At 37.0% G+C, this 22571-nt stretch overlaps 1 protein-coding gene across 1 annotated transcript; it reads left to right on the top strand.

Annotated features, from left to right (window-relative positions):
* The first annotated feature begins 424 nt into the window (after window positions 1–424).
* Window positions 425–22435, top strand: LOC112056660 (uncharacterized). The gene is made up of 6 exons (XM_052886138.1): window positions 425–615; window positions 13866–13956; window positions 15795–16028; window positions 18320–18449; window positions 19045–19555; window positions 19913–22435. The coding sequence occupies exons 2-5, from the start codon at window positions 13888–13890 to the stop codon at window positions 19143–19145; spliced, it is 534 nt and encodes a 177-aa protein (XP_052742098.1). The 5' UTR covers window positions 425–615; window positions 13866–13887; the 3' UTR covers window positions 19146–19555; window positions 19913–22435.
* The last annotated feature ends 136 nt before the right edge of the window (window positions 22436–22571 follow it).

Raw genomic sequence — 22571 nt, 5'->3', positions numbered from 1 at the left:
GCATAGTTCTAAGACTAATTGATTTTTTTACCAAAACATATTTTATAATTCGGTTATGCAGTTTAGTCGTATAAAAGTAAAACATATATAAACTTAGTTTCGCATTTATAATTATGTGTTGAATCTATACACAAAAATATACCTAAATTTGTAATTTCAATTTAATTTATGGTAATCACCAACATTCATCATCCTATGAATCACCATAACTGTGGCTTTGTCGGTATCCCAAACAATACAAAAGTTTGAAAGTCAGCACAGAAAGTACCTACACGTAAGCGACAATAAATTCCCACGATACCCAAAACTTCCCAGGTAAGACGTGAATTAATTTCGAAAGACCAAAAAGTCGTTGTCCGTTAGCGACCTTGACTGACGGTGCCAAGTCGAGTCAATAGGTTGTCTCTCTGACGTAACGAAGACTTCGATTCGATCCTCATACCGTCAGAAGGCCTAGAGTGCGCGGGCGCGTCGTAAACATTCGAATTTTGAAATTAAAAAAAAGTAACTAATCGATTTTTAAAGTTTAAAAACAAGTGATTATGTTAAACTAAAGTGCAATGAGTGAGTTTATTTCCGAAAATAAGTCGTGGATTGTATTTTTATTATTTAAATGTAAGTGTTCAAGGTTGTTTTCCATTTTAAGTTTTTTAAACGAATGTGATACGGTTGAATTTTAATGTAAAAGATACAAGCCCGCATGGACTTTTGTTTGCCACTTGGCTGTGGTTGGACATACGTTTAAATTAATTAGCACATTTAAATTGTTACAACACGAAAAATAAACATGTAAGATTGCAAGAATTTGCGAAACTATTTACAAATGACATTAACGAATGAGTGAATATTTTCCTGTTTGATTTTTTAATTATTTTTTCGTTACATTTTCGCCGAACATTAATTAATCGTCACCAAAAAATAGGTAGGTAGGTTTATAATTATCTACAGCACATCCATCTATTTTTAACTGACTTCAAAAAGGAGGAGGTTCTCAAGTTGGTCCGTATGTTTTTTTATGTAGGTATGTACCTACATCGGTTACTTGATGAATATTGTTTTATATTTTTTATGTGCAATAAAGAATACTTATATCTATCTACCTATCTATCGGTTATATGTTATAATTATTTTTTAACTTAAAACGTGGATTGACGGGTAGACTATACGTAGGTATAATTTTTTATAATAATTGAGTATACTTTGTATACAGGGTGATTCGGTCTTTAGTGCGGATATTTTTTTTCGTGGTTCTGTATCATTAATAGAACATAAATCTACAAACAGTTCGATACATTTTATGTAATATTTTTTTTTCAATTTATGTCTCAGAAATAACAAAATAATGGACACATTACCAAACAAACTGCGCAACTGCTGGCGGCACTTTGCAAGACGCCGACAAAGAAATACCGGCCGTAGGCATATCGCTTCGGCTTCGGCTGACGGGGGCGGCAGAGGTGAGGGGATCGAAAAATCCCTGAGGACGCCTACCGAATTGCCGATGGGCGACCAGTGCCAGACAATCTGCCGTCGCGTGCGCATTTAAGTTACCTAATTAATAAATCGCATGTGCAAGCCACTATGTCGGGATTTTCAAATCGCGAATATTACGAAATGATGCGACTGTATTGTGTTCCTAGGCTACGAGCCCAAGGAATCCTGAACCCCGCAGTGCCTAATGTGAGGAACAAGTGTTTTAAATAAACTAATTTATTAAAACGTGTTCGGTTGTGCCTTGAAAGGAATGGACTTCATTTCGAACAATTGTTAAAATACAGTGATTAACATTTAAAATTAACAAAAACAAACTTAGTAAGTAGATATCATTGATTAATGTAAATAAGCTGATTACAATTTTTTAAATACGTCTTTAATGCAAAAGTTTGCGTAATAATAATCATCATTTGTATTTTATTATTTCAATCGAAAGTTCATAGGTTCATAGGTAGTTAATTATTATTACGCATGCACTTCAGGCATTATTGATGGTCCTAAGCCCAATAAAGTATGAAGAGAATATCGGTACTCAGCTCAAAAGTGATGACCTTTAATTATTATAAAAAATAATAGATATCAAACAAAAATAAAATAAACGCACAAAGGTCAACGGCCCTCGGCGCGGGCGCTCGCTAACGTAGTACCTACCAGCTGATTTTGTAGTTGCCTATTACCTAGTACAGCGATAGGGTGACCCTTAAATTCTGTTTAAACGTAAATAACTTTAGTTAACGATAACTTTGTTATTTTTGAGTTAAAAAAAAAAAGAAAAAATACGTGTTCATTAAATTTTGTTTATGTACAAAATATAAAAATATCTGTACTAAAAAAAATTTCTTCCTGTATAAAACTCGCTTTTTAAATTGTTTTTATAAAATATTTACTACAGGTAATTTGCTTTATTGTGTTCATGTAATTGTTCGAATTGGTACATATTTAATATAGGCATATTAAAATTAAAATTATATATATACTCAGAAGCACAATTATCCGCCCACTTTAATATACTCGCGTCATATTAAAGTGGGCGGATAATTGTGCCTCTTAGTATCTATTCTTCTCATGATTTCCTATTATTGAACCAAGAACCTCTTTGATAGCATTCAATTACTAGACTTTTGAGGTATTGATGATTCAATAATATCGAATGATGTCTAAACAATCGTTGTTTGTTTACAAACTTGTAAACTGATGTTACGCGAGGCAACCCTGCAGCGAGTACGTGAGGCAGCCCTTGCCAAAAGTGCAAGATTGCACCCATTGTTCGGCCGCATTTCTTTGTATGAGCGTCACCTACTCTTTCACAATATGTAATAATTATGTTAACACTTTTACTCCAAACTTTGGAGTAAACAGGCACTTACTTGTAACTTAGCTGTAGTTTCTAATATTAAATCTAATCATAAGTCAAATTTGGGTTTTCTTTGCAATTCTCGGTGCGACCATACATTTTTCTGACGTCAACACAGCCTTAAAACGAAATGCAATCAATAAGCACTCAACACAATAACCGGAATTACTATTTTAATTTCTAAATCAAAGATTTTATACTATTAGATATGTCACTGGCGCATTGAAACTGAGGCGAACAAAGGTGGCTAATTACCTATCTTAATTTCGTTTAGTTGCATAAAAAACGATGAAAGTTATTTAAACAAATAATACTTAAATATTGTCTAGAATGTCGAGTTGTGTGTTTAGGAGATATGAACTATATACGAATATACACAAATATATATAATGTAAGTAAACACAAAATTGTACATGTGGGCGCTTAGCGGTGTAGCGTAAATTCGGATCACTTTTTTTGGTGATTTTGTAGGCAAGTAACATATCTAACAGTATAAAACCGTTGGCCTAAATAAAATTAAAACGAACAGTTTTTCACAACATTTTGTGAGATTAAAATATCATTCACTAGCTGACTCCGCGCGGTTTCACCCACGTGGTTCCCGTTCCCGTAGGAATATGCGGATAATATATAGCTTTCAGCCTTCCTCGATAAATGGGCTATCTAACACTGCAATAATTTTTCAAATCGGTCCAGTAGTTATTGATATTAGCGCGTTTAAACAAACAAACTCTTCAGCTTTATAATATTGCTATAGATAACAGCGGCGCGCACTAGGTTCATTACTAGGGTAGGTACTTTAGGCACTCAGCCGATTATATCACTAACATCAGCTGGTAGCGATCGTTAAAAAGCCAAACATGACAATTAAAACCCGAACCCGCCAACCCACATTGGACCTTGGTTGGTCTTTGTCCTATATCCCGTAAGAAGGGACCCCTCGCTCAGTAGTCGATATTTTAAATAGACTGATAATGATGATGAAGTTATATTAATTTTTTTAAAAAATTGTCTGTAACATCATCATTAGTAATCCATATTCGGCTCACTGTTAAGCACGAGTATACTCTCAGAATGAGAGACTTTAGGCCAATAGTCCACCACGCTGGCCGAATGCGAATTGGCAGACTTTACACACCTTCAGAGAATAAAAAGCTTTTAGAGAATTAAGAAAAATCTTAGGTACGCAGGTTTCCTCGTGATGTTTTCCTTCACCGTTTGCGACACATGATATTTAATATCTTAAAATAAACATACTGAAAAGTTGAAGGTGCATGCCCTGGACCTACACCCTCCGAATCGAAGGCAGAGGTTGCAAATCATGGCTGCTATCCACTGGGCTTTCGCGGCTGCCTGGAATATATTGTCTGTAACGTCATAGCATAATGATAAGCAGAGTAACGCATAAAATTTTACAACTGTATTTACGATATAAAACATCGCTGCACCATACCTACTAAGGTTACTTGCTTCGACTATATAAATAGCATTTCCATTGCCAATAACCTTTGAACATACACAAGGCTTCCTTTACACCTTGCAAGTTACCATAAAACGTAAGCGCAGGTGTCACTCGGCCCTACAAGGAGTAGCCCTTTATTTGGTTGCACATCATTAAACACTGCGCTAATGGCCTCGACTTTCTTTTCAACGTATTGGCGCAGTGGGTAGTGACCCCGCTTTCTGCATACACGGTCGTGGGTTCCATTCCCACAATTGGAAAAAATTACTGGGTATGAGTGTTTTCCAGTATTGGGATGTACTTATATGTAGTGTATAATGTTATGTATATATTAGGTATAGGTATGATAAAATCCGCTATCTTAGTCCCCATAACATAGGCTTATTTTGATGCTAAGAAGTGATGTTTGTATTGTGTATAAATACTCAGAAGCACAATTGCCCGTCCACTTTAATACGACGCGAGTAATAAAATGGGCGGATAATTGTGTCTCTGAGTAAATATTTATATAAAAAAAACTAAATAATAGTAGTTTCTTTGTGGAGGTCCATAATCTACTCTACTCCTAGGTATTATTTGTTTTACATAAAACCTACCCAAATATTATCCTCAAGCTGATGACTCAATAACCTCATCTATCTCCCAGTGAAAGTCCCATTAAAATCCTTCAAGTCGTTACAAAGATTAGCCCGGACAAACTGACAAAAATTTTAAAAAGCTTCTTTGTGTTTTGTCTTATAATAACTTGTACGAGTATAATAGTTGCATAAAAAAAACACAGTTTCTTCATAAGCAGATATTTCAATGCTACGAGTACCACTACCTATATTGATGACAGCAGGCGTCTCGCGGATTTATCCTCGTAGTTTCCGTTACCGTAAGAATACGGGAATAAAATATAGCCTATGACACTCATAAATAACGTGGCTTTCTAGTGGTGAAAGAATTTTCAAAATCGGTTCAGTAGGTTCAAAGATAATCCCTACAGACCCTAGAGTTACCAATAATATGGGTAGATTAAATAAAAGTAATAATCTCTCTAAGAACAAGAGGGACCCCTTTGCAATATTCATGGCAGCTCGTAGTTTTGGTTGTGCATCATGTGAAAAGTTGATGTTTAATTAAGAAGAGCTTGCCTTGAAGACACAGTTGTTATTTATGTTTTGTGGCTAGAAATATAACCCGCTTATAAAGGTCGCGGTTTTAAATTCGACGTAATTTTATTTGCATGTTTGTCTTATCAATACTTATTGAAGAAACATTCCATTTTAACGTTTACGACGAATTTACAAAAAGAAACGTAACGAAAGTTATGATAAGATAACTTATGCCGTATGCGTGAGAGAAAGGTTTACCCTCCCATAAGTAGTTATCACTTCTTTAGATTCATAAATATTCAGCAAACATACCATACTTTTTTTGGTTAAGGGTTAAGTTTAAGGAAATCTTTTTCTGAGATGCAAACATACCACAGAACACCTTAAACCAACATGTCAGTCAGAATTTTCCCCCACAACAATGTTGGTTGGCATATTTTACAACAATGTTTATTATTTTCTTTAATATTTGCTAATTATTTGCTAATAGCGGACGCCCACGACTTCGTCAGCGTGGTATTCACTTTTCATAAATCCGACGGGAACCATGGATTTTTCCGGGATGCAAAGTAAAGTTTCGTTTTAAATTTCAGCCAATTCGGTTTCGTAGTTGTGTCTTTAAAGAGTAACAAACATCCAAACAAACATCCACACATACTTTCGCGTTTATATTATTAGTTTAATTTAATGTAACGTCAAACGTTTAATGCCAAACAAATAGTGAAAAACCTGTAACCCTTGCACACAAGAAAGTTATGCAGTAAACACAAGTAAGAAATATTAATAACGTATTTAAAATGCAATTCAATGATGCAGCTGTACATACAAATAACATATTATAGTAGCTATACCTACGTGCTATTGCTTCTTTAATAATTTTGCATCAACAGTCACAGAATGAATATGCATACAAGTACTAAGTACTCGTAAAACTGAGTATTTGTTATCATCTGTTACACAGTGTAGTCGTTATCAAATTATTTCATCTTCTATCACCATTATCAGCCCACAATAGGACCAGGGGCCTTAGCCATATGATACATCGATTCTCTTTCTACAAACACTAACGCTTCGAATATTAACAAAACGTATAGGAATGACAGATCTGATCGACCGCTTGATCACGTAACCTGTCGACAACGAATGTCATTCCCATACATTTTTAATTTTCGAAGCGTTTGTAGAAGGAGAATCGACGTGCCAAATAGCTGAGGCCCAGGCCTCTTTCCAAATACTCCTATTTGGAGTGGATATGGAGCTTAGACCCACCACGCTGCTTCGATGCGATAGATGTAAGTAATGACCGGAGTCGACCAATGCACGGGGTCGTAACGGCACCAACTTCTCCATTCCGTGATGATTTTTTTAAATTCTTAAATTAAATAAAGCTCCGTATTTCACAGTTCGACTCAGGAGTCGAACCCAGGACTTGACTACAAAGCCACATAAATGTTACCTCATAGTACATAAAAAACACTGAAGCTAATGGTGGGTTACCTACTAGACCAACAAGACGGAAATAACTACCTATATTTTAATCACTCTTAAAAAAAACGTTTGCTTTTTTTGTTTTTCAAAATTCTTTATTAAGCAGAAATATTATACACAAGCATTTTTTATATAAATAACATACAGTCAACTTAACACTCTTGAAAAAATAGTGCTACATTAATAGTAATTGATTTTTAAAATAATGAAATTAATATGAAGCAGTGATAGCCCAGTGGATATGACCTCTGCCTTCGATTCAGAAGGCGTGGGTTCGAATCCGTCGGAACATACACCTCCAACTTTTCAGTTATGTGCATTTTATGAAATTAAATATCACGCGTCTCAGACATTGAAGGAAAAACATCGTGAGGAAACCTAGCACACCTGAGAATTATCTTCTTTTATCTTCTTATTCTTTACTAGTGTAAATGCCTAACCCCTCTCATTATAAGAGGAGACTCGTGCTCAACAGTGAGCCAAATAGGTATGGATTGTTAATGATGATGATATAACACAGAACATAAATAAATATCTAAAGAAAACTCCACTGTAATACAAACTGTTAGGAAATTAGAGGAAAATTTTTACGTAATCTTGTAAGTTGTAAGTAACCATTATTTTACTCAATATACTATGATAATTATATCTGTCTGTACCGCAACTTGCGTTAGTTAAACTTTACTTACTTCTTTGCCCAAGATATAACGGTCGATGCGGTTCTTTAAACAATCTGCTTAGATAGTCGACAAATCCAAGCGCTGCGCTCTTTACAGATTTTAATCTAATTCCTATAATAAACATAAAAATGCTTACAAACGGTAATAAAAACAACAAAAAAGGGAATAAGTACGTCAGATCACGTTAATAATTCATCTCCATTTACAGATGAGTGATCCGAGGCAGCAATGCCATAAGAAAGTGGTTCAGAGAAACCATCGGGTATTGGATTCCATAATACGTACGGGTTTTACTTGTCTTACATGCATTTGTGATTTCCTTTGTGATGTCAAAGACTTCTGTGTAAAGGTAATATTAGATTGACAACTGAGATCTAACTTTAGCAGACTCAGAGGTGATTACAAAAATAAGAAACTAATGTCGACCAAAGGTTATGATTTACAACATTTGTCAGGACAACTTAACTAACAAATCAAACTGTAACCAAAATAAGACCCTAGACGGCATGGCAGAGAATGACCTTGAGTAAAGTCACGCACTTGTGAACGATGTATGTAGGGTTAAAGGGTCCTTTAACTATTAAGTTAACCCCCTTTTCCACTCAAGTCACACTCCCCGCCTATCCCAAGTAACCCATAAAGAATTACACAACAAGAGATTTGGACGGCTCTAACGCCACGAGCACACTGAAGCCGTCCGTACCGCAAGTCGTTGCAACGCGGCGATAATACTAAAGTAGACAACTACTGCTTTAGTTTGAAATCTACAAATTAGAAGATTAAATAATGTGTTTCGAACATGCTGAATGCTAAAAACATATAGAAAAATATTTAAGCTCATGCTATCTTAGTTTCATTGATTTTAATGAAATATTAGCTAAAAATACGCCATTTAAAAACTACTAATATGTTGCTTCTTGACGCAGTAATGCACGTGCTGCAAATTGCAACAAAATACCCTCAACAAACCTATTTGTTTGACTCCAATAAATACTGATAATGTATTCGATATTTGGGCTTTTAAACCACCTAGACGTGGGCTTTTTAACTCACCATCTCCGCGGCGCCCGGACTGATACACTCAGGCCAAAACACCATTCCCGAACGGCCCTCTAAGCCGAGGTCCGAGTCTCAGAGGAGACCACCTTAAAGAGTCGTTCCGCCCATCTACTCTGCTTCTGCCTTCGGGCCCCATCAGGCGATGCTTCTGCGCTCGCCCAAACCCCCGGTGACGCCGCTGAGGTCCCATAAGGAGCCTACGGCACTTACACAATCAGAAAAAAAAACTGCATCGTCACTTAACATCGTCAGGTGTCAATGATTAAAAAATAAACATCACAATCATTCGACGGAATGAACGAACGATGATCAACCCGCAGAATGACTGACTGATGAATGAATGAATGATGACAGTCGATCGATTAGTACAACTAAAAAGCTGAATTCATTCAGAGTGAATGCATGCAATTTTGCCGCGTCCCTGACATCAGCCGGGTCTTGAGTCTTGACCCTGATATGTCTGGAATGTGGATAGACGCTTGCTAAGATTTTAAATCAGACTTTATTGCGAACTATGCCGTAGAAATGTTTTAATATACATTTTCTTTAAATACGAACGTACATTTTTAAGGCACATTTGAGTAGAGATTTTTTTTTTTTGGAATTTTAATCTAAGCTTCGAGGAAACATTGTAATTTTATTAGCCTCAAAATCGATAAAATGTCATGGGTTTTTTTTATTTATTTTTTACAAGTTAGCCCTTGACTACAATCTCACCTGATGGTGAGTGATAATGCTACCTAAGATGGAAGCTGGCTATTTTGTTAGGAAGAGGATGAAAATCCACACCCCTTTTCGTTTTCTACACGACATCGCACCGGAACGCTATATCGCTTGGCGGTATGTCTTTGTCGGTACTGTGGTAACTAGCCACGGCCGAAGCCTTCCACCAGCTAGACCTGGACCAATTCAGAAAACCTCAATCGGCCCAATCCGCGATCGAACCCAGGTCCTTCGTCTTGTAAATCCATCGCGCATACCACTGCGCCACGGAGGCCGTCAAAAACTGATGATGGGCGCCATGGGTTTGATGAATGCCCTCTATTATTGTCATCCTAAATATCCTAAATTTCTGTGTAGGTATATCAAAACTAGGATTACACAAAATACTACTTCAATATTATAGCGGCTCTCTCATGTAATAAGTACTAAAGTAATCTATGTTCGTCCCGCGGGAGTTGCGTTCGCATGAGCGTGCATATAAATTACTATTTACTATAACTATTATTACTGTTCTACTATTACTATATATTACTATTTACTGTACTAGCGATCATGTCGGGTTTCACATGGGTTAATATAATGCAGTGTATAAGATGCCTGAACAATTCAAACGTAACAAGTATTTTGTAACCCACACCTCGCATAAGCTTTTCTCTCACTTTCATACGATGATTTTTCATAGAAAACTTGATGAAAAAAAAACAATCGGCGCTTATCATGTTATCATAATATCAGCTAATTAGCTGAGATTAAAAAAAAATGGGTATACCATCTACATACAGTATATATCAACCCTGAAATATAATAATTATGTTCAAATATCGAAAAACCCATTCCAATCGAATCAATAGTTTTAGAAAAAAAAACTTACATTATGTTTCTGATCCTGGTCAGGCTATTCATGTTTTATAGGAGTTAGATACAAAACTTCTTATTTAGAAGTCGGGTAATAAAAAATTCAGAAGTAAAGAACGGAAGCACGGGTCAATGAATGAAGGTTCAAAGCCACGGTTCGCCGCGCCCTTATGAAGGTAATGAAGGGTCCCAGTAATGCTGTGGACGGACCAAGGTCGGCGTGAAAAGAAATAACGAGACGTGTGGGTAGGACGTTGTAATTTATTCGATTTGATATTACATTTATATGAATATTTATTATCTATCGGATGTAGGAGGCATATTAATAGCCGTCACAAATACGTTAACTTAAACATCCGATGCCAGATTATAGAAATAAACAAGGTGCTTTAAAAACAGCTATATGCAGCAGATGCTCGCTACTTCTTTTCGCGTGAAATACCTTTTGCGTTTCGATTTTGAAACAACAGATTTCTATACAAATTTTCTCTAGCATTTCCTCATTTCTCCTTTTAAAGTAAACTTTGTATTAATAACATTTCATGAGTTTGTGGTACAAAAACCATCTTGAGCAGGTCTGAGGACTAGATACCTTGGGTTTAAAGGATTCTTTCACAATGCAATAACACTCATTTCACCTGTCCGACATGTTTATGGCCAATTACACTACTCTTACTCTTATTCACACTGTCGCTGTCACAACAACTTTATACAAACACATCCTCTTCATAATTCGTTACACGATTATGGAAGCGAAGATTAAGATCGTAGCTCATTAGACCCACCAGAGACCCGATCCGCACCGCTTCGTCGCTAGGCGTCCACTTGTCGTCGACAGGTAGACTACGGGTGGACGCCGCATTGTCCACCAGTGAACCTTGCGTGGTCAACGAATTTCCGAGAGTCTACAGGTGGACTACGGGTGGACACTTCGCGAGCGGGTCGATCCGGTGACGATACGGAGTTGATGTAGTGACCTCATGCTCATACAAATCCATACGTAGAATACTATTTACTTAAGGCGAGGCGGTGCGGGTTGGGTCCCGGGTGTGTTTAATGAGCTACGATCTTTATTGTCGTGTCCACTTTTATTGTATGAAAATCCTAAATGAGCTTGGAATCTAAAATTGACAATTTTTATGTATGAGTTGTTGGTGTTCGGTTTGATTAAGTAAAAATTTGTTTACTCGTACCGCGGATTTATAAATCCGGTAAATAAAAGGTCAGAACAAGGTCATTACGGTCTGATTTTTATTAATTATAATAAAACTTGAACTTTATTCGGCTTGTTTTTTTGGTGTAGATTGAGTGCGTAACAAACAAACAAACTTGCGTTCACATGTATAATGTAAGTACTGTATTAACATATGTAGTAATAAATCATTTCTACACGAACCGCATCAAAACCCGTTGCGTAGATTTAACCATATATAGGGTTAAAGGGACAGAGAAGGCGACTATATAGTGATGTACCTAATGAAAGTATCCATGACAAATATTTAAATCACAAAATAGTATTATGTGTGCCGTATGTCCACCAAGCGAATTGAATTAGGAACCAGTACATATTGAATGGATATTGTGTTTATCTTAGTTTCCCTTCAATTCGAAGCCAGATTTTCCTCATATTATACATATTATTTTTCCTGAAACATGACACTCCTTTTTTACTCGACTAAGGTGACGTCGAAAGAAAGGGTAATGATTTCGGCAGTATATGTATGTATGCGTGTATGTTTCACCGTAGCGCTATAAACCATTTTTTTGACCTTGTCTTGGAGGAAAAGCCCTACTCGTAAGTCGTATAGAAATGGCAAGGTGGATCTGAACTCCAAATCCCATCTCCATTTGATACATTAAAAATTATACGATGACGTTTAAAAAGACGAACTTTTCAACTCTGTGGATACGTTTTTTATGTACAGACAGCTATGTTCCTGGACTGATTTCTCCAAGATTACCAACATAAGTAAGTATAGAAAATCGCAATAACGTTTCGCATACCCACTTCTTGTGCCTTTTCACTTAGAGGGAGTTTGGGAAAAGTGGTTACAAATAAACATGGCTAAAAATGGAACCGACTTCAAAGACCTATTTCAGTTATTTTGATTTTAACACAAAATTACTAACCGACACTCTTTCAAACAAACAAAGAATTTTTAAAATTGGTTAAGAAATGACGAAGTTATAAGGTAGCAAACTTTAAAAAAAGCGGTCAAAATCTTCCTTCAAATCAAAAGCGCTCTTTGTTTTGAAACTAATAAGTCTACTTACTAATTTAAGTCTAGTATATCGATATCTAGTACTCCAGCAGCAAGCATTTGTAATGACGTTCTGCTTTTAATTTTCATCTCAGTCTATTAACTTGGAATAGCTCGCTTTGATGTATACGCGATAAAAGCGCTATCACAGTTCACCAGATATTGTCCTCTGAAGCTGGGAATGAGCATCAAACATGTATAGCTAATTAACCCTAAAATAACACACGTCAGCCTCGCCCAGAGCATATCGGTTGTGTTTTATGCACTGCGAGTTTTGTACGGTTGTTTAATTTAATTACTTGACCAAAACAGCAGTGCATTGCTAGTTTTGTAAATTGAAACGGTATTGAAATAGAAACAATAAAACGATTAATAAATTAAGTGTCGAACAATTTGTGATGCGCCAATGATATGTAATAAATATATCTAAAGCTCAATGTTTAACGATTTGTGTTTGTGTATTCGTGTATTGGGTGTTTATATTTTGCTTCCATCTTGTGATGAGAATGAATTATTTGTAAGTACACGTAAGAACTGGTCGCTTCTCTCTACGCTCATGAGCATGTGTAAAAAGTTTTTTTTTTCTCATTTCACTTTCAAAGGGTTATATTTAAATGCTAATTATAGTACGATTATTAATTCCTGTCAGTAAAATGACAAGTTCAACTGTCACTGAATTGTTATTTTACTAAAGCAACTGTCACCGTACCCATGCTATCTGAAAAACATATAAGTGAAAAGAAAAGGCAATGCTTATTTATTATATTTCAAATATTACATTTAATACATTCAAGAAAGTAATTATATAAAATAATATTATTAAGTTTTACGCACTGTGCTGCTTTTTCCTTAATTTTTCATTTCGTTCCAACCTACCAACCAAGAACCTACGTTCTTTAATAAATCATAGACATATTAAGATTTATTAAAGAATTGGTTTCAGATTAAACATAATATTCAAATTATTTTTAGATTTTATATGGAAGTAGATGTATATAGAATTTTAAATGCTCTAAACTGAGCTTATCTAAATAAATTAAATCTAGGAATCAGTTCAGAAAGGTTGTAGGTGGTTTACCTTCATTTACCTTATTTTTATTTATTTTATTACTGTAAACGTTCATTTTAGAAAAAACAAAGTGCATTAAGGAATGCACTTTGTTGTAAATTACGCTTGAAATAATTCTTGGAAGATTTCGCCTTCGAAGAGAAACCTTCAAGTAATAAGTGAAGGTAGTTAAATCCCGTTTTTCCAAGCAGACGTTTTAAACCACGCGTATTTTAAACTGTAACACCTAACTTTGGCTTAAATTATGATTTCCAGTTTTATTTAGCTATGCACAAACACAAAAACAAAATTGATTTTTAAAAGCATCTTTTATCTGATTTCAGAACTACGAACGAATGACGGAAAATGACGAGAAAATTTCTCTTCTGTTTCCCACTGAGGCTGGGAAACATTGTTTTCGGATACATTGTTATTGTAAGTACTTTCCTTTAGCGCCTTCGTAAATGGTATTCGTTTAGAGAGAACTGAAATATTGCTATCGATGAATAGGAGGGCGTGAACCGTAGATATTAGAGATTAGTAGAAACGGCGGGAACATTCTCTATCGTACTTTTAAATGTCGAAATCTTCTATCCCACAGAGTATAGAAAACTAATGGTCTATCCACTTTCGGGAGACGGTTTGACTTGATATGGTAGTAAGATGTACCTAAACTGTAGATACAAGCATTTGAGCGAATTAGTGTGTAAAACTGACATGCAAACAACGACACTAAATTGTACCTACTATTTATGTCGTTGAATCTAAAACATATATACATTGAAAATATCATTATATGTTAGTATCTTAATATACTATGTTCAAGCCTCTATATTTAAAATTAGCAGACGCCTCGCGGTTTTACCCGTGGTTCCCGTTCGGATAATATCGATACGGAAATAAAATATAGCCTATAGCACTCGAGGATAATGTAGCTTCCCAACAGTGAAAGAGTTTTTCAAATCTGTTCAGTATTTTCAGAGCCAATGCAAACAAACAATCAAATTTTTCCTCTTTATAATATTAGTGTAGGTTAGCAGGCACCTTAGAGTTTCACCCGCGTATTTGGAATACAGGGATAAAAAATAGCTTATGTTCATCAGGGATAATGTAAGATTCTAACAGTGAAAGAATTTTTCAAATCGGTCCAGTAATTACAGAGCCTATTCAATACATACACAAACAATCAAATCTTACCTCTTTATTATATTGGTATAGAAAACATTAATTCTTCTAACATTAATTTATTGGAAAATAATCCCTATTCCTAAAAATGTTAGATTAGACTCCGCGCCACGAAAGAAGTCTCGCGGCTGAAACCTGAACTGAAATTGAACAGCGCCTTAAGGTGGGTACAGATTGGTGCAATGTAACATGTAATGTAATATTCTGCTTTACATTGCATGTTCCCTGCTGCCTTGGACGTGTGGCGCGCGCGGTACGCGCATTGACTACGAATCAGTCCGGCTCAGTCCTGCGCACACTGCGCGCCCCTTTGTGTTCGTACCAAAAACCGACAAATCTCGGATTGAACCGCGCACCGCGTTGTAACGCTCGGAGCGTGCGCGACACAGGCGCAGTTCGTGCGCGCGAGGCGTCCAAACCACGAGCATTCGTGATACATTGCAGCAATGTGGATGTCAAATTTTTGCATTGCATGTTGCATTACATGTTGCATTGCACCAATCTGTACCCACCTTTACACAAACGACAATAAGACCGCCATTACCAAATGACAATGAGTGCCAAGTACCTAACAGCCATTTGCTCACTCACTCAGTAACACCTGACTTTTTTTTTTATTCTTTACAAGTTAGTGATGGTAAGTCTAAGATGGAAGCGAGCTAACTTGTTAGGAGGAGGATGAAAATCCACACCCTTTTTCGGTTTCTACACGACATCGTAAAGGAACGCTAAATCGCTTGGCGGTACGTCTTTGGTAGGGTTGTAACTAGCCACGGCCGAAGCCTCCCACTAGCCAGACCTGGACCAATTAAGAAAACCTCAATCGGCCCAGCCGGGGATCGAACCCAGAACCGCCGTTTTGTAAATCCACCGCGCATACCACTGCTCCACGGAGGCCACGTTCGTGAGGTTTCTCTCTAGCTTTTTCTCTTTTAGTTCAAGGTCATTTCTAATGTGACAGTTGAAAGGTCCGACAAAGTTCATTTTTTCGACACGCGACACGACCGATGGCCGAAAATGACTGTTAGGTACTTGAGATATTAGCGCCGCGTCTACGGGACTTGCTTCATTTGACTTATTTATTTCAGATAATCAGTTTAGCGGTCGCAGCGTTTCATTTGTACCAGCTCGGTCTAAGTCTCGTCGCTAGAGACGAACACAAAGAGCAGAGATTCGCTAATTTCGAACAACTGGAGACCATTTTTGGCACACAAAAACAGGATCTAGTCGCCTTGATAGTAATGATATATTACTTGACATATGTCATTATTGGACTGCTCATGTTTATCTTCTCGGCTACATTCACTTGTGGCGCTTACAAGGTATTGTATTCTTATTTAACCAAACTTTTGCTTAATAGTTTTTTAAATTCTTAGGTAACTTACGTAATTGGATTTTGGGTCAAATTACTGAACTTTCTTCAAAGAAAGGAGATAGTCCATTTCAGGTTCACTCTTGTACCCCGTATTATTAAAATTTAAAAAATTCAAGGATGTTATTAAAATTTATTAAAGTGAATAAATCCAACGAAATAAAAAGAAATAAATAAAATAAAAACCCAAGTTTTTGAGTTATATCAAGATGGCGCCCATAGAGCAACTATGACATGACAATTGTCAGCAAACGTCAAATCGATTACTGCATTGAAAACGTCATCTATCCGCCATTAATACCCATATTAATGTTGCATTTCTTGGGAGATAATGAATATTATTTCGAAAGAATTAAAGTAATGATTATTTTTTCGAAGAAATTCGTAGATTTGTACAATCAAAAGTAGTTTAAAAAAATATCTTCTTTTATTTCCGCTAGGGTACAATTACTGATCCTGGGCTCCATACAATTTTGGACCAACTCCGTTTCTGTAAAAATTCTCAGCCAGGGGTGAAGTAATTTGTGATGTTACACCCCCGTGCCGTGGAGATCACAATAACCGGCAGATGTTAATGATAATGATCGTTTTCGTTTCACATTTGATAGTGACTGACAAAGATTTCGCCAACTCGCGTTGGAGCAGCGTTGTGGGGCTAAAGTTTGCCGGTTCATCTTGAATGTTTTGTAATGGTCCATATATGGCACGGGCCTTCTCAGTCTATAGGGGAGGAGTAACTGAAGCTAACACCTTGTTTAATGCTAGTTAACGTGCTGGTGATAATAGTAGACCTATACTACAACCTTTCTTGATAAGTACTATTTACCAACAAAGAAATTAGAAATGGAAGTAGAAAACACATGTCATTTCATAACTTATTTATTTTAAATTCTGTATGGTTTGTTTATAAAACGTTATATTAAATATATTAACCATATCTACTTGGTTTAAGCTTACTAATCAAACTTATTTTCATTAATTTAAGAACAAGTTAATAATTATAATCATTATTAGGTGTGAAATGACTAGTGATTTATACCCTCATTTTTAATTTGTTTGTTGGTAAACAGTATTCATCAAGAAAGGCTATAGTATAGTAGTCGTTACAGTCGTATCAACTCATCACGAAATCTCGAAAACCGCGTGGCGTAGACAGCTTAAATTTGGCAGAAATCGAGAGTAGACAACCGCTAAAACAGATTTTGCGACAGGGCCTGGATTAAGGATGTCTTTAGGGCGGTCAAAATCGTCCGCTAGTTCTAGGGGAACATAGCCTGAGACGGCATAGTGTTTGAGATGGCATAGTCGCTATTTCTCTGTGATTCGCTAACGATTGACATCAACACACACAAACATAGATGCCCCCCGCGAATATGCAGCGACCTGTTCGTTTTCAGCGCGCTAAAACTGTACAAAGTGAAACTACGTCACTTTGTATAAAATTCTGTTGCTTGAAAAATTTTTGTCAAATAGTTTTAACTAATATCACAAGCTCTGTGCATGGCATATAACGCAAGTCAGCATTCATTTTTGAAGGTCTATTCAATGACATTATAGGTGTATTAATTTGATTATTATAGTTTCTGCTTAAATTGAGATGCAAAAAACTTTTGTTGGTTAAGTGCTTAATGTATGAGATGGCATAGGTGTATGCCATCTCACTCAAAAGGCAATTTTAAAGCGTTTTTTTCCTCAAACATACTAGAATATTGTTTTTGTATAAGTGATTGAAATAATTGTCTGTTACATATCTCCAAAATATCACCATACATTTTTTTTAGAATGGCGCCATATATATTAACATATCAACTAGCCAATGCCAAGTTTGCCACCAATGGCGTCACGCGGAATGCATCAGATTACCGAAAACAGCAAAAAAAGTTATATGTGATGTTTGTCTCTAAATTGTTTCTAAATTTCGATACATACTAACATGACAATTAATTGGTTTTGCACGTTTAACCTCTATATGCCATCTTACCCACTAGGGTAGGGTGAGATGGATTTTTGAGTCTTTTTTATTATTGATTATTTCTATAAGAATACTAATTTGTGTTCAACTTTGGGACTGATTAATTAGCTAAAAATAGATGACTTTTTAATATAGACTGCCTTTTTATATCAATTTCAATTTGTGCACTTTGATACACGATGATTTTAAAATGTATGCCATCTCAGACCATGTTCCCCTATATGAAAAAAGTATTTGTTTAATAAGAATTATCTTTCTGTACACTTCAGGTCAACGACTGCGCCATAACGACGTTCTTCATGTACAGCTTCGTGCACATCTTCCTCAGCATCGGGCTGATAGTGTGGGAAGCGCTCACCGCCGGCTGGCTCCAACTGGCGCTCATTGTTGCATCAGATGGTGTGTATCAAGGATTGTGTGTGGTGGCGCGCTCTCGGAAAGGCCTATGTCTAGCAGTGGACGGATACAGGCTGATGATAAATTTACTAATGTAGGTAAATTTTGCGACTTCATCTAACGTATACGTAACGTAACGACAAGCACCTAATACTTACGAAAATCAAAATCAAGCTCTCTACCGTCTGCCTCAAGCAAACGACGAAGATAATCTCGATGGTCACAGACAAAGTGGAAGGAAAAAGGTCACGGGGCCGTATCCCAGTGAGTTGGTCCGATCAGATCCGTACAACTCTTGACTTCACGGTTTACGATGCTATCCGGGTAGCATAACACAGGCAACAGGAACAGGGCAAGATGGCGTGATACTGTAATAATCACAAAAAATCAAGTGGTGACTATAGGATATCTACATATTATTATCTATGCAGATGTTGGGGATAAAGTCCACAGAACAGAAAACGCTAAAGGTTTTTTCTTTACCGTTTGAGACACTTGAGGAATTGAATACAATCCCTTAAAAATGCACTTAAGTGAAAAGTTAACTTTTCAGTATAAATGCATACTGATAATAAATCCTATCTTTCTTCTTTTCCAGTTTTGCTGATAGTCTGCCTGTTCAGCGTTAAGTACCTGATGGAGGCGATAAGAACCGGCAACATCTACCACCGGCCCGGGGAGGTGCTGTACAAGTACTGACAGAACATCGACATCTGCGTGCACACTGTCATGTTATGAACTCTTCACGGACAAGCACCTGATGGAGGCGATAAGAACCGGCAACATCTACCACCGGCCCGGGGAGGTGCTGTACAAGTACTGACAGAACATCGACATCTGCGTGCACACTGTCATGTTATGAACTCTTCACGGACAAGCACCTGATGGAAGCGATAAGAACCAGCAACATCTACCACCGGCCCGGGGAGGTGCTGTACAAGTACTGACAGAACATCGACATCTGCGTGCACACTGTCATGTTATGAACTCTTCACGGGCAAGCACCTGATGGAGGCGATAAGAACCGGCAACATCTACCACCGGCCATAAAATAAATAAATAAATAAATATACTTAAACAATACTATCTATTGACTATCTAGCCCCAAAGTAAGCATACAGAGTAGCTTGTGTTATGGGTGCTAAGATAGTTGACATTATAATATTAATATACAATTATATACTACATATAAATACTTATATATTGTATAAATACACACAGACACTGGAAAACACTCATGCTCATCACACAAATATTTTCCAGTTGTGGGAATTGAACCCACGGCCGTGGATGCAGAAAGCAGGGTCACTACCCACTGCGCCACGCGGCCGTCAAAACGGCCGTTCTTTACCGTTTGAGACACTTGAGGAATTGAATACAATCCCTTAAAAATGCACTTAAGTGAAAAGTTAACTTTTCAGTATAAATGCATACTGATAATAAATCCTATCTTTCTTCTTTTCCAGTTTTGCTGATAGTCTGCCTGTTCAGCGTTAAGTACCTGATGGAGGCGATAAGAACCGGCAACATCTACCACCGGCCCGGGGAGGTGCTGTACAAGTACTGACAGAACATCGACATCTGCGTGCACACTGTCATGTTATGAACTCTTCACGGACAAGCACCTGATGGAGGCGATAAGTACCGGCAACATCTACCACCGGCCCGGGGAGGTGCTGTACAAGTACTGACAGAACATCGACATCTGCGTGCACACTGTCATGTTATGAACTCTTCACGGACAAGCACCTGATGGAGGCGATAAGTACCGGCAACATCTACCACCGGCCCGGGGAGGTGCTGTACAAGTACTGACAGAACATCGACATCTGCGTGCACACTGTCATGTTATGAACTCTTCACTACTCGCGGATCTCAAATTCACCTCTAACTTGATTGAGTGAGTTCGAGACATTCAGACGTTCTGTAAAAAAATTACAAAAGGACAATGGTGCTAATTCAGATTTTAATTTAATTTTTGACCTATGAACTCTCTTCTATGAGATACTGACCAAGTTGATTTTTTGTTCGGAAGACGTTTTTGTTTGGTCCTTAGATATAGAAGTCATAGTGCCACAAACTTATCTGGCCCGGTAAAGGTGTTGCTGTTATCGCGCTTTTTATAATACTTCTAAAATCCAAGAGTGTCGGGTGGAGGTACCGGTCTCAAGGTTTGTCATCTTTACCCGAGACCCGGGTTACTTGCTCCCCCTGTGATTTAATCCAGGCCCTTTTGGGGCTATAGCATCTTGACCTATTCTTTTCTTTTGTCACGGGTGGGAATTCTCTTTTCGAGATATCCGATTACCTGGGCGAGAAGACGGGTTATGGGACGGGGACGGGACTTACCACTAAAACCCCCTCGGTGGCCACCCTCAGTGCATTTTGGCAGGCTCCGGGACCTCACTAAAACTCGCCGGTGATTCCGTTGCACTATACCTCTGGGGCTTTTCTAAGACTGAGAACTTTGTTCTGCTACTACTAGGTATAGCTTATCTTGACCTATGATTTGAGTTAGCTTGTCCACTGTCCATGTGCGGACTGCGCGATTCCTCTGCGAATTCATATCTGTTGTAAAATGGCGACTTCTGTGACGTTAGTTTTGTTTTGGCCACAGGTCAGAAAAGTTTGTTGCACTGTAAGCTAATGTGACAGCACGTATGTCTGTGTGAACTAAGGAACGTAAGCAGCAGGAACTTGTTATAAAATTGTTTAGAGGTTGAAGTCGTAACCCGTTTAACAAAAAGCCTTTGCTTACTTACTTATAGGCAAATATAATTTATAAACATGTTTCTTCTATCCTGATGCTACTTTAGTGTCACAAAAACCCCCCCTTTACACTTTACCACTACAACCCAAGGAAAACCGTCTTCGAAAATAGAAAAACCTTACTAATCTAATCCTAATGGTTGAAATACAAGTATATCATCAACTTATTCGTTCTATAAATTGAAAATTTTGTGTATATACGCTTGATTAATTTAATGTAAATATTAGTTTATATTTTATTTGTATAGGAATATTTAATAGGATTAATAACCTAACCTTGCTTTGTTGAATTTCATTCTAAATGTTCATTTCGAAGAACATTGAATTGGGATTTTTCTCGTCACATTTGGGTTGTTGTCATCCCCTACTGTCCAAGTTGATGAAAAATCTGACTGGACAGTTAATATTCTCGTAGAAATCTACGAGAAATAATTTAATCAAGGAATTTGGATATGTCCAAATTCCTTGATTAAATTATTTCTCGTAGATTTTTTTTCATCATATCAGCAGATGGACGTCCACTGCAAGACTTTTGTAGGGACTTCCAAATATCACGATACTGAGCCACCTGCATCCAACGAATCCCTGCGACTTGATGCTCGCTTGATGTCGTCAGTCCACCTGCTAGTTTATTCTGTAACGATATTTTTATAACTCAAGTGCGAGTTTCGAATTCACCTGTATCTCTCTCTGTTTAACACGATACTATAAAATGAGAAAGATAGCGGTGAATTCGAAACTTGAAAAGTTAGAGAATAGCCGACCCCCACCAGGGGTCGACCAACATCGCGCTATCTAGTGCGGGGTCGCCATTCCAGCACCTTGGGACCCCAACGTCCATCGGCTCTTCGAAATATGTGCCCCGCTCATTGCCTATTCATCTTGATTATTTCTTTAAAGCCAAAATTATTTTTACTAAATTGAAGAAATATACTCAGAGGCACAATTATCCGCCCACTTTAATATACTCGCATCATATTAAAGAGGGCGGATAATTGTGCCTCTGGGTATATATTTAGGTAGAATTTGAAAATGCGATGAAGTTCTCTAATATACTTGTATAACTAAGTTTTTAAGTTTTCTGGTTTTTTAAGCTGATTGTTGAACTATCTCGAATGCAAAAATCTCCTAATTACTGTCTAGTTAAGTTTCTATTTATATTTATTATTACCGTATGTTTACAATAATTAATTAATTAAATAAACCATTTTGTAAGCTGATATTGTTTTACATTCCATAGCATACCGTGAATAAAGAGAAACAAATTAACCCAAGAACTGGGTCATACTTTTTATTTTAATTATTCATTATTCTATTGTAATGTGAGTGAGGAAGAGAAATTAAAGTTCAAAACAA

Source organism: Bicyclus anynana, chromosome 16 (genome assembly GCF_947172395.1).
Source record: "Bicyclus anynana chromosome 16, ilBicAnyn1.1, whole genome shotgun sequence".
Classification (NCBI taxonomy): Eukaryota; Metazoa; Arthropoda; class Insecta; order Lepidoptera; family Nymphalidae; genus Bicyclus; species Bicyclus anynana.
This window is presented reverse-complemented; position numbering and strand designations above follow the sequence as displayed.

Excerpts from the sequence above, each read along its gene's own strand:
- LOC112056660 (XM_052886138.1), top strand. The coding sequence starts at position 13,888 with ATGACGAGAAAATTTCTCTTCTGTTTCCCACTGAGGCTGGGAAACATT. Across the intron at positions 13,957-15,794 it reads TTTTCGGATACATTGTTATT|ATAATCAGTTTAGCGGTCGC; the intron begins GTAAGTACTTTC and ends TATTTATTTCAG. Across the intron at positions 18,450-19,044 it reads GCTCATTGTTGCATCAGATG|TTTTGCTGATAGTCTGCCTG; the intron begins GTGTGTATCAAG and ends CTTCTTTTCCAG.